The sequence below is a fragment of the Gouania willdenowi genome, chromosome 13 (genome assembly GCF_900634775.1).
Source record: "Gouania willdenowi chromosome 13, fGouWil2.1, whole genome shotgun sequence".
Lineage (NCBI taxonomy): Eukaryota > Metazoa > Chordata > Actinopteri > Blenniiformes > Gobiesocidae > Gouania > Gouania willdenowi.
The window spans coordinates 14,021,058-14,034,765 of record NC_041056.1 but is presented as its reverse complement, the minus strand read 5'-3'; the positions used below and the strand labels follow the sequence as shown (position 1 = coordinate 14,034,765).

The window sequence follows — 13,708 nt, the reverse complement described above, 5'->3', positions numbered from 1 at the left end:
ATTTAAGTATTTGCCCAAGGTCACAGCTCTTTAAAGGGGAAGTAAAACACTCCAACAAGTCAGTTTGATGAAATCCATTAGAGTCTTTGTTAAATATTATGTGCATTATAATAACAAATACATTTCCTTTTGCTTTCACATTTATAAACTCTGAACTGTTCCACTGTGTCAGTGAATGGATACTGTTAAACTAACAACAAAGTAATAATGCTTTGATAACAATTATTCAAAATATATCAATTTGTCATTGTTTTTTTCACTTCTCCTATAGTGATTTACTTCCTTTGTTTATTGTAACTCGTTTTGATCAGTCTGTTATTTCTTTCAAAGACAACACAGTGGAGTTGTCTTCAAGTTTGCAAACTTAAAGCTGATATTCGGAGTTTCAGAGAAATGTCTCGATGTCCCGCCCTCAACAGCTCCAGTTCCTCCCCCTGCCTCTACCAATCTACCAGAAGCCACGCCTCTACTTTTCTGCACGCGCATCGCGGAACATAACAAGGTCGCATTGATATAGGTCTATGGGTCAGGTAAGAGCCAAAATCATATTTACCTGTTTGCTGTTGTAATGCGCAGCCTTGTTTTCATGCACATTTCCTCATTCACTTTGATTGACAGTCTCAAAAACAGGAAGTCAAAGCCTATTGGCTGGGGGCGTTCGGCAATCATTTCCATTTGTATAGGGGTCTATAGGACGAAGGAGAGACTTATATACATTAATGTATATGAATGACCACCAGCAGTAGATCATAGTAAAAGACTAGTTGGGTATTTTTTTGCATTTCAAAAGAATCATACATAAACATAGATCTCTCAGAAACTCCAGATATCAGCTTTAAAGATGTTTGAGATAATAACCAGCACTAGGATTTTTTTGCCTTGAGCAAAAACACTGACGATTAATGTGATTTCATCTGTCAGGCTCACAGCCTCGGAAAATTATGCTTTGATTCAAACAGCTGCTTTCATTTGAAAATATATTATGTCCATTTGTTTCACTGGACTCTGTAGCTCTGATGGGACTGCTTTTTATAGAAAATACATCCATCCATCCATCCATCTATACAACCATCCATACATCCATCCATACAACTATCCATCCATCCATACATACATAAATCCATCCATCCATACAACTATCCATCATCCATCCATCTATGCAACCATTCATCATCCATCCATACATACATACAGTACATCCATCCATCCATCCATCCATCTGTCATCCATCATCCATCATCCTTTCATCCATTCATACATTCATACATTCATACATACATACAACCATTTATCCATCCATCCATACATACATACATACAACCATCCATCCATCCATACAACTTACCATTTATCCATCCATCCATACATACATACATACAACCATCCATTCATCCATACAACCATCTATTCATACATACATACAACCATCCATCCATACAACTTACCATCATCCATCCATCATCCATCCATCCATACATACATACATACATACATCCATACATACATACATACATACATACATCCATCCATACATACATACTGTACTTGTATATTCATAGCCATAGTCAGATGTGTTACCCCTTTATATAAAAGTGACCCTAAATCTGTGCAGACAATGTATTTCTAGTCAAGCCCTAAACTATACTTTAGATTTGTGCTTTAGCTTTGCAGGTTCAGTCGCTTCAATACAAAAATCAAAGGGCTTATTCCATGTTCCTTGACACTGGGTGTAGATATATCCAGATACATTGCTTGTGTTCTGTAAGAAAATTGATTACTTTTGTTAAACGTTAAGAACACCGATCCAGTCAAATGTTTATTTAGCTTCTATAAAATTAACTTTATTTGGAATTTTTCTGCAGCTAGCAGTAAGGATTCAAAGCATTAAGCCTGAAGTTGTGGTAACAGTTTTGACTGTTATTAGGTCATTAGGGGAGAGAAAATGACTGATCATCATGCTGACACTGAGTACTGCATTTATCATTAATGCTATATAAGACATTAACTTAAAGCCATAAAGCAAAAACATGATTAAAATCAGCCTAATCAAGAATGAGCAATTTAGTTTACAAAACCTGTCAGTAATATGTTATGGCAGATTACCTTGACTGAGGTTTATCCTCCCAATTATCAGATTGTATCAAAAACCACTAATTGGCCTCTAATAATGATTGATTTGAAAACGTATGAAAAATGAAATAACACACAACTCTGATTTGTATAAGTCATCCAGGAAAGAAAGGAACTCCAGTTCCTAATGTGATGATAATCTGCTGTGATTTATTGCACTTTTAATTCATGAGGGAACGTTTCTATAAAATTAGACGAGACAATAGCGCCTCTTAGTGGTCACAGTAATAAAGTGCAGGAGCCTGAAAAATGCAACAGATCAATCCTACTGATAATAACCGTCCGCTTTAAAGTTTTATTGAAAATATTTGCCTTATGGTTGTGATGGTTATGTGTCAGTATCACGTTTCAGTCTGTTAAACTTTTTTTTTTCATTTAAAAACAACATAAATACATCGTTTTTATTGTTGGCACGATTTTTTTTTTTTTTTTTTTTTTTTTTTTGAATTTATAATGTAATCTCGTTAATTGCATTTTTGTTTACCATATTAATTTTTGCTATCTTCTTCTGTCTCTGAGTAGCAGCCTAACACACATGTTGTCTGTCTGTCCAGGGGGTACACCCTGTCCAGCGCCCAATGAGAGCCGGAGATTGGCACCGGCAGACCCCCGCGACCCTGGAGAAAACGGGAGCAAGTGGGTCTGAAAATGGATGGAATTATCTATTTAAATTTTGATAAGTAGCTATAATTTAAATTGGGTAGTTGTTTTAAAACATATTTCTCATTTCAATCGTGGTTTCCAAGTGGGAAAAGTAAAAAATAAAATAAATTAAAGTTGAAAAAAAAATTAAAAAAAAAAAAAAAACCACCTCGAGGACTTTCTTTTTGCTCCTTTTTTTCTCCTTCAGATGAAACAAACTTGGAGTTTAGTTGAAGTTTTGATACTAAACACACGATGGCGACAACAACAAACATGTCAAATAATCCCAGTAGACCTCCTTTCACAACTGTTTATTTTGACATAGTTGGCGTAAACACATTATTCATTATTCGTTTATTGTGATAAGAAACATTATGGATAGTTGCTGCTGCTGTTTCATTAGAAAAGGTGTGGAGAGGTGACGTCAGGACATGAACGCTTGGATGAAAATTTGGCCTTTTTGGAGTTAAGAAAACTGTAATTTACAAGTTTTTTATGGACACATAATATCACAGAAAAAGGTGCTAAAGTAAAATAAAATAAAAACGTGACAGTCTGTGAACTTGTGAGTAGTGACACACACTCTCTCTCTCTCTCTCTCTCTCTCTCTCTCTCTCTCTCTCTCTCTCTCTCTCTCTCTCCTTCTCCTCAGATCTCCAGACGCGTTCAGTGCGCTGAGCACCAGCTTCATGTCAGGCAGCCCATCGGGACTTTATTGTCAGGTTTTCAACAACTTCTTCTATTTTTGATTTTTGGAGGAAAACGCATCGATATTTGCTTTAAAGCTGCATGAGAACTGCTGGAAACATGACCACACTGCAGCCCGACGACACATTACAGGTAAAGTAGACTTATTTTAACGCTAAAACAGGTTATATAGCAGTACCAGGGATGGGCAACTTTATCACAGCGAGGGCCACAAAAATGTGATTATCAATATTCATGTCAGCATTTAGAATAAAGGCCATTCTAAGCATTGATACAGGAAAGGGTTTATGTCACCTTGTGCAATTTTTTTTTTTTTTTTTTTTTTTTTTGGTTTTTTGTGTGTGTTTTACAATCATTTTGTGCATTTATTTATTTTTTGTCAATTTGTGCATTTTTCTTCCATCTTTTCTTTATTTCATTCTTGTTGAAACACTTTTTGTGTTTTTCTTTTTTTGTGTGTGTTTTTTAAGTAATTTGTGTAGTTTTGTTCTCAACAAATGCATTTTGTTGTCAATTTCTGTACTTTTCTTTCTTCTTTTAGTCATTTTGTATGTGTTTTTTGTATTACTTTTTGAGTTTTTGTGTAGTTTGTTCTCAATTAGTGCACTTCTTCCATCTTTTCTTCTTCTTTTTTTTTTTTTTTTTAAATTTCGTGCATTTTGTTGTAACACTTTTTGTGGTTTTCTTTTTTGTATGTGTTTTTGAGGCCAAAATGAGACCAAGGCCCCCATGCCTGAACTATAACTATAACAACCTGCTCACTCACTGGGTTTCTTCATTCACAACGCTGACAATTTTTCACTCAGGAATTGATTTTATAAAAGCTGTCAATGCAAACAGAAAAAAACTCATATTAAGGTCACAGATTAACAAGTGCTAAAAGTGTGATTGCTGTCGATTGTTGGGATATTACAGTAATCAGCCTAGCGGACAATAATACTCTGCTTTGTGTTGTAATTAGGGCATTTCACTGCACTGAGCATACACAATAAGACTGCCCTCTATGGCTTTTCTTCTGTTGCTGGTCAGTTGTTTCTTAAGTCCAACTATTCTGCTCTGAGCCGCTGTTAATGAGTAAACTGAGAATTTGTGCAGCTATGACCTCTCAGTTTCTGACCAGTATTTTTGTCATCTGTTTGTCTTTTAGGTGTAAGAAGGTGGTTTGGACATATAAGTGAAGAATTCCTACATCACAATCATGGATATTGGCAATGATGTGGATTTGTCTAACATTAACATCACTCCCTTGTGGAGAAGACGCACAGACACCAGTAAAATATTGCAGGAAGGGAGCAAGCCCAAACCCAGACCTAACAGTTATCACGTTAACGGGATCATCACTACAGACTTCCCTGTAGAGGATAAGAAGTGTTCCTTCACCTTAAGCCAACCCGCAGAAAGACTGGGGTTGGCATCGCCATGTGCTGGCAAAAACACTGCTGTGTTAAAGCATGTTCTCCATAAGACATCGAAAAAAACCAGAGTTGCTAGAAGCATCAGCATTTCTTTGTCGAAATTGCGGTCTGACAATAGAAAATCTGACAGTTTAGACAGTAAAGAGCCTAATGGAAGTTTCACTGAGAAGAAACTCAGTAATAAAGAAGTGGTTTGGCCTGAAAAGTCAGTCCAGGATTTTGAAAAACGCCTATTTAGTCCCCTCAGTTTGAACACTCAGAAAGACCAGACCATTACGTCTCCTCATGCTCCCAATCATCACAGCTCTGACAAGTGTGAACTCGCCTCTCTGTCGTCCACCTCAAGCATCCCCTCGCTCATGTCCTCCACCTCCTCTGACCCCCCGACCCCACGCTCCCCATCCCCAGAAGACAGAGGGCAACCATTTCTGAAGCAATCCCAATCCACCTCGTCTCAGTCTTCACAAAACACAAGACACACGTCCTCATCGTCTTCCATTTCCTCTCTGTCCTCCTCACCTTCACCATCCCAATCACCCAGTCCCTCCATTGTCCTCAGCACCAACAGCGCTGCTGCACTGAAGATGGGCACCCACCAGCTCATTCCTAAAGGTTTAGCATCTGGGACTAAGCAAAATAAATCACCTTATACTTCAGGGACACAAGGCCAAAGTTTGTCAGGGTTCCTTGGTTTGGACCAATCCAAGCGATCCGTTAAAGCGCTCAGCATGGTGGAGTCTGGCAGCTACTTTTCTACAGGAGGAGGGCGGGGTGAAGAGGGGCAAAATGAGAGCCCAGGAATGCAGAGGAGAGGCTTAAGGAGCACATCCTACAGGAAGGCGGTTGTAAGTGGAGTAGAACTAGAGGCCGCATCAGAGGATCCTAAAGCCCTTCTCTTGTCCCAGCTTGATATCAAAGTAGCAGATGTGCAAAAGTCAGTCAGTCAAACAGGTCCTACCCCTGTTAGCATCGGTAGCATTGAATTACCTAAGAGTGCCCAACAAGGAGCCAAAAGTCCAACCAGCCCCAAGAACTCAAAGCCTGCTAGCCCGGCAAGGGACAAGTTAAAGCGGGACGGAAAGAACAAGGTGGGTAATTCATTCTAACAAAGAGACCGAAAGAGATCCTCTCAAGCATACTTAGGTCATCTTACCAGCAGAACATGGAGGCACGTTAATGTTTGGAAAGACCTTTTAAACTTTCAGTATGCAAATAGTTGAATAGAGTTTTAAATGTTTCCAGCAAATTCATTTTGTTTTGTTTTTGTTTAATTGAAATACATGTGAAGGTTTTGTTTATTAAGACAATGTTTTTCAGACATGTTTCGACTCACAAGTAAAGCATCAAAGCATTTTCTGATGGCTTTCATTTATCCCTATAGGTGTATCATAGGGATACATCAAAGCATATCACCTCTGAGGAAGACTGGCAGTTGACAGTCGAAACATGTCAGGAGATGAAAAAAAAATCCTGAAAAACCTTGTCTGAATAAACGAAACCTTAACATAGAGTTTTAAATGAATTAAGTCAGTGTATTATGATTACAAAAACATACATGGACAAAGAGGAAGATCCTCATCACATGCCTGCTATTGAAACGCCCTGTGCTCTTTGGCACTTCTTTTATTTGTTTGTGCTAAAGTCATTTACTGACACTCCCTGTTACAAGTGAATCAAACATTTAAGAAAAAATGTTTTCCATTTCATAATGCAACACTAGCCTTTGTTTGTAACTAAGGCACAGAGGTGCACTGATGCTGTATAACCCAAACCCTTAAAAGGATTGGCAAAAAGACAAATCGTTCCAATGTGAGACACTTGACACTGAGTCTCGATTTCAAGGATCAAAGTCTGAAGTGCAGAAACAAATGAAAGAAACACACATTGGCAGCACTAGCAGCAGAAGAAAGGATGAAAACCTTACAGAAAACAATTAAAGCAGTTGTTGGAAGGCATGAAGTAATTTGACACTGCACATAAGTGCTTAACTACAGAATGGCTGTGATTAGACAGTGGTCACTAAAGGAGGTTAGCAGAGGTTACAGACTGGTAGGAAACGGGTGGCAGAGAAACACATGGCTGCTTCCATTCAAGTGTTTTATTTTTGTCAAAGATGTGACACTGATGCTTCTTCTCTAGGATCTAAACAAAGAGAAAGTTCTGTCCCCTCAGGCGACGTTTGACAGTGAGGGTGAGAAAGACTTATCTGTTTTGAATTATTTTACTCTGCTGTGTTTCTGTTTTTGTCCGTTGAATTTCTCATCGTCTGAGACTTTTCCATCTTTCTGCCAAAAAACATTCAGAGGAGGAGCTTTACCAGAACTACCAGGAGAAGGCCTTACATAACGACTCAGACGAGGATGCTGAATCCAGAGAGGCCAAACCTGATAACGGCATCGTGGTCCAATATAGGCCCATCCGTACCTCATGGAGCCAGCTCAGCGTGGTTAGACATCTAACACACAATCACACACATGTATGGAATGAACAAACGCATAGTTAGGCTGTGGCTGTCCAGGACTGGAATTTCAGTGCTCTGAAGAATGCTGTAGTATCCAGTTTGGCCACAATCTCTACCCTTCCTCCCACTGTTTCTGCACTCACTCCTCCTCTTCAGCGGGGAGCACAGGAGCACTTGTGCAAAAGTTCAGAGAGAGGGAAGGGAGGGTGGGACACTGAGCCAGACCCACACGCAGTTTTGGAGTTTTGGAAGTGCTGCTGGGCCTGTTGCCAGCACGTTGGCAAAACTATGAGCAATCGTCAGACTGTGCATATGCTTAGAATGTTGTAGTAAGAGATTAGACTCAATGAAAGCATAAACAGAGTTAAGAGGACGGGAATGAGCTCTGTTGTTAGCCTATAAGAGATATTCCCATTTATTTAGTTTCTTGGTAAATACGGGAACAGTGTTACCAAACTATGACTGAGATTGTGATTTGTTCTGAAAGAGCTTGCAAATGTTCATCCTTGGATTTATGAGACAAAACCTAGATAGATAACTTACTATCTTCACCAAGGAAGTACTAATAATTCCACCAGCTTTTATTTATTTCTTTGATTATATGAAAAGTACTTAATGGATTTTGACCAAAGTTTTCACCAAAGATAGACCTTAAACTTTGAAACAGGATCAAATTCCGGATGAGTTTGAAAAAAATAAAAAATAAAATACCTATCGCATATTATTGGCGAATTTAGAAAAACTGAAGATCTTTATGAAATTTGACTCATTTTTTTAAAAAATTCCACCAATTTTCATCCAGATCGGATCCGGATTGCGCAATTCATTGCAATTTTTCCTAAAAATGGGGGTGCCCATACATTTGGACCTATTATATTGGTAATAAAGAGTCAATGATCAGAGTACTATGATCAGGATTACTGATCCAGATAACTGGGACCCCTTAGTGCTCTTGTAATGAGATGTCAATAGCAGATCGAAAAAGCACAAGGTGATAAAAACGCCTTTAAAATGAGCTTCAATGCATCTTTTGTTGTTTTTTTTAAAGATAGTTTCTTGTAGCTGCCATTGTCCAGATTACAGGAGGTTTAGTTTTGTTCTGAAGGCAAATGAGAACCAGATGTACAAGTTGTCATCGTCTGAGTTTTTACCTTATCAGGAAGTCTCCTCACACTCAGCTCCTCCTTCTTAAACCACTCATTCATTCTTTAATAAATGTCACATCTCAGAGCATTTTAATATCTCTTGGACATGTCACCACTGATCCTAAAATATTGGCCTTTTCTGCAGTTCACTTCTGTAGATCTTTTTTTCTCCTTTCACGTGATTAAAATAGACAAAAGTTTGATTCACCTGGAACTTCATGGCATTTTGTTACTGTTGCTGTTTGTAAAAGCTGCCTTTGATGTGTGGAAGAGTAACTTGACAGAACAGAAAGTTGTAGCCAGTTTGTTTACGCTCAGTGTTTGCTGAAGGCTGCAGGGCTGATACTGCTGTTGAGGTGATACTGCTCTTCCTGGACTTCCAGTATCATCTCCTTGTGTCTGTTTAAAACCAATAAGTTAGTGGAAAGAGGGAAGTTTGTGTGAGCTAAACCTACCAGCAATATAATGCAAAGGCATGAGTCCATTCCCTTAAAACAGAGATGGGCAACACATTATCAACATTCATGCCGGCATTTAGAAGAATGACCAATCTAAGCATTTCGTATGATTTTAAATTCATTTTGTAGATTTTCTCGTCAATATGGCAAATTGTTGTTTTTTTGTGTCGTGTGTTTTTGTTATATTTTTTCTGTTCTTGTCATTTTGTGCATTTTTCTGTCATTTTGTGTAATTTATTGTGTCTTTGAAGTCCTTTTTGTATATGTTGTTGTTTGTGTAGTCATTTTGTGTGTTTAAGTGGTTGTTTAGTGAGTCTTTGGTGTCATTTTGTCTGTTTTCTATATATTTAGTGTGTGTTTTTCTTCTTTTTGTACTTTTCTTGACATGTTGTGCATTTTGCTGTCGTTTTCTGTGTTTCTAGAGTTTGGTGTATTATTATGTTGTTCGCCATATAACTTCCAACTTTGTGAATTACAATTTTGTTTTGGGAGCTGCATAAAATTAGACCGGGGGCCGTATGTGACCCCCTGGGCCGCCAGTTGACTATGTCTGCTTTAAAAGTTAGTATTTATTTGGCCCAATATGTCATTACACAGGCCAAGCAGTCACATACCAGCAAGCACACTTCACACTCTCAGCTTTTATCAGTTTGCTTTTACAAAAGCTCCTCAGTCAGAACACAAGAGCTGTCTTTTTTAACCTCAGGCTGGTTTTGCTCACAGCAGCTTTTTTTTTACACAGTGAGGAGTGTTAAACAGTGGTTTGACTGCATACTATACATCGTTTGATTACAAAAATGTTCTTCACAACTCTACAAGTATTAAACACATGTATATTTGTGTCGCAGGTGAAGAAAAGTGGTTTGTCGGACCAAATGACTCAGGAGGAACGCAAGAGACAAGAGGTAGGAGTATTTTTACTAATCACACTGTGACAATGATTTGACTTCAGGTCATTTGTGTAACTTTAGCCTAAGCAATAAAAAGTCCATTAAAGAAACAGTACATGACTGCTCACATCACAGGCTATTACACTGTCAGACATAACCCTAGTAAGTGAGTTAAATGCTATAAAGAATATAAAACTGTCCAGTCTTTTGGGGGCTCTTTCAAAAATGCATTCTTCTACAAATTACTGCAATTATTTTCATTAGTGTTATACTATTGTAATGGTATTCTGATAGTAATTTCCCAAAAAAGCATCAAACAGCTATAGCTGCTTCAGAACGCTGCAGTTGAGGTCTAAACCAAAGAGGTCAGAGCACATTAGTCCAGTTTTAAAGTCTTTACACTGGCTCCCAGTCAGCCTCAGAATAGACTGTAAAGTTCTGCTGCTGGTGTATAAATCTGTGAATGGGTTTGGTCCAGAATACATCAGTGAGATGTTAGTCAGGTATGAACCCAGCAGGTCTCTCAGATCTATGGACACAAGTCAGATAGTGGAGCCCAGAGCTCACAGCAGACATGGTGACACTGCTTTTAGTTGTTATGCTGCAAAGAAGTGGAACAAACTGCAGCAGAGCTGAAGTCAGCATCACATTATGGCATGACACCTGTCATAATAATGAATCATGAAGGCTGTCATTAAGTGTCGTTCATTACTCTAACCCTTTGTTACTCTAATCACGAACCTTAACCCTACCCATCACGCCTAACCGTAACCATAACCCTACTTAACCCCATTAGATCCCTCCACCTAACCCAAAAATTGCCAACATAGCTCCAAAGGTGTCATAATTTAGCGAACGACACTTAATGACAGTCTTCATGACACCTTATTCATGCTAATGACAGATAATGTCAGCCTCATATGAAAAAACTTTAAGTAAAGTGTTACCAAAGCATTTATTTTCTCTACTGCTTATGACTGAGATGGGTTTTTAAAAAAATTATTTTTAATGTTGTTTCAATTTTTTTATGTTTTCTGTTGCATTTTTTAATTATGTGAAGCACATTGAATTGCCTTGTGTAAAAAAATGTGATATATAGAGATATTTGCTTTGCTTTTACTATCAACATCAAAAGACAGACTACTAAACCACAACTCCATGCCAGTATGTGGCAGCGAGTGGCTTGCACAAAATGATTACAATGAAATCTAGTTTTTCAATGTCGTGCACCTTATTGGCCATATCGGCCATTATAGACATAAAAAATCCTGATCATGTAAAGCCTACAGCAAACATTTTCTAATAAATAAGAAATGCAACACCATTGCTATACCGTATAGCCAAAAATCTTTTTTTTTGTCTTCTCCTCAGGCTATTTTTGAGGTGATTTCGTCGGAGCACTCATATCTTCACAGCCTGGAAATCCTAATCCGCATGTTCAAGAATTCTGTGGAACTCAGCGAAGCCATGACCAAGACTGAACACCATCATCTGTTCTCCAACATTGCTGATGTGTGTGAAACTAGCAAAAAGTACGTGAGTGGAATGCTTGTACTCTATGTTATTTTTGAATTGTACAGGATTAAACAGTTTATATTTGTGAATGACATGAGACTCAAGTTGGACATTTAACCTGCTTTGGTCCTTCTTTGTGTCTTTTTTGCTATACTTTAGGTGTTGCCCTTGCAACTATGATATATGTGTTCTTTAACCTGTTGTTGTGGAAAGGTCATCCAGTGTAGAAACTAGATATTAAGACTTGCTGGCTAAATGGAAGTGAGGGTTAGTTTTAATGGTAATAAAAAATTAAAAAAAAACTATAGGCACAGTTATGCTTGATTCATGTTTTACAGGTAAAATAGTCACAATGGTTTACTTGTTTGTTTTTATAAATGTTGTCAGACTTTGCAATTGTTTCTATTCTGAGCACTTGGTTCCTATGGAGCAAAGAGAAGACCATGAGATACTGGTAGATATATATTTATAGAAGTTTTTGGATTGAAATGTTTGTGTTCTTGTGGCTGTGAAAGCTGAAAATGGTGTAAAATGCTGTATCTGCTGTTAAAGTGCCCCTACGCACTTATTTCCATAAATGATTGACAGGCAAGTCCAAGGTCTTTCGCCTCCTTTAATAGGTATATCTGTGTAGACATGTTTTGATGTGTCATCATTTCACAGGTGTTTTTTATGAGACCAGAGGTCACTGAAAGTTGAGCTGTAGCTCAGACGTTGCAGAAAAATCGGTTGTATTAAATGGACTTGATTTTATATAGCGCTTTATCACCACACTGAAACAGTCTCAAAGCTCTTTACATATCAGCTCATTCACCCAATCACTCTCACATTCACACACCAGTAGGACAGGACTGCCATGCAAGGCGCTAGTCGACCACTGGGAGCAACTTAAGGTTCAGTGTCTTGCCCAAGGACACTTCGACACATAGTCAGGTACTGGGATCGAACCCCCAACCTCTCGATCAGAGGACGACCCTCTACCTCCTGAGCCACGGTCGTATTAAAACTCGTCGTGAACTCTTCAGCTTCTACTGTTGTACAGTTTCACCTACGGCAAAAAGTAATTGTTGGTATCGTTTTAAAGAGTTTTACCTTATTATGGAAATAGGACAAGGCATGTCATAAAATGATTTATGTTTGGTGTGCATCCTCAGGATATGGTGCATGTCGTCCTCGTTTTATAACACCTGAAGGTTAAAAAAGGACATCATATTTCCTTCAATGATTTATTTATAGGCTCATGTAATAGCAGGACAATCTTCGTAGTAAATGTTTTACTTCACAACAGTGGTTCTCGAACTTTTTTTTTTGCTCAAGTCTCTTGAGTCTATTTCTGAACCTCCTTTGTCCAATTACAACATTTTGCTCAGAATACTATAAAAATAATGAAGTAATGAATGAGTGATAACACACATTTTAAATAGTATGTGTAGAAAATGTTTTACTTTACAACAGTGGTTCTTAAACTTTTTTTTGCTCAAGTCTCTTGAGCAAAGTCTCTTATTTCTGAATCCAAGTACAGTATCTCCTTTGTGTGATTACAACATTTTGCTCCATAATACTATAAAAAAACAAACTATAGAGCACAATAATGTAATGAATGTGGGATAACACGCATTTTCAATAATCAGATTTTGTAAATAAGTGGAATGAAACAATATTTAGTGTCTCTGACTGACAAACTGATTGTTGTATTTTCAGTTCTTGTTCTAATCATATTAAGATGATTATCATTTTTAACTAAAAAATAAACAGTAGAAAACCCCATTTGTTAATTGTTCTATCTCTCTCTCTCTCTTTCAAGTATCCTCTGTAGTGCCGTTGCACACCCCTACGGGTACATATACCCCCATTTGAGAAACACTGCTTTACAACGATGTTCTGGCCAAAAGTATCAACACAGGCACAGCTGTAAAACCATTAAAACCTGACTGAAGTCTAGAAGTTATCAGTTACCCTAACACTAACCCAGTATCTACTGGTACTTTCACTTTCTGTTGGAGAAACTTAGATCTGATAAAGATCTGAAGCAAGAGCAATGTGTTCAGATATTTGTTAGCTACAGTCATGACGTTTAGATAAAGTTTGGGAAGTTGAGGTGTTTTTATAGAAGAGCTCAAACCTGATCCAGCTGGACATAGTCAGCGTCCGCTGTCTGTGTAACAGTTTCCTCTCTGTCACCTCAGGTCACACACACAAAAGCACTTGTTCCTTTAAAGTTGGCATGTGGCGTGCTGTTAAACAACCATCTGTTGATGCTCAGGAAGAGGAAAAGCCTCTGTGTTGTGGTTAATGGCAGCCTACGTCTATTTTAAGTGGCTGCTTGTTCCTCCTTTGTTATCGT

The 13,708-nt window shown here is 38.0% G+C and overlaps 1 protein-coding gene across 1 annotated transcript in view; it reads left to right on the top strand.

Annotated features, from left to right (window-relative positions):
* Positions 1 to 3,424: 3,424 nt before the first annotated feature.
* Positions 3,425 to 13,708, top strand: part of LOC114474128 (rho guanine nucleotide exchange factor 26-like) — a 51,180-nt gene continuing 40,896 nt past the window's right edge. The window contains exons 1-6 of the mRNA XM_028464172.1: positions 3,425 to 3,612; positions 4,628 to 5,983; positions 7,035 to 7,086; positions 7,199 to 7,341; positions 9,808 to 9,864; positions 11,221 to 11,381. Of these exons, the coding sequence (XP_028319973.1) occupies positions 4,679 to 5,983; positions 7,035 to 7,086; positions 7,199 to 7,341; positions 9,808 to 9,864; positions 11,221 to 11,381 (1,718 nt within the window). The 5' untranslated portion in view covers positions 3,425 to 3,612; positions 4,628 to 4,678. The remainder of the gene's footprint in view (positions 3,613 to 4,627; positions 5,984 to 7,034; positions 7,087 to 7,198; positions 7,342 to 9,807; positions 9,865 to 11,220; positions 11,382 to 13,708) is intronic.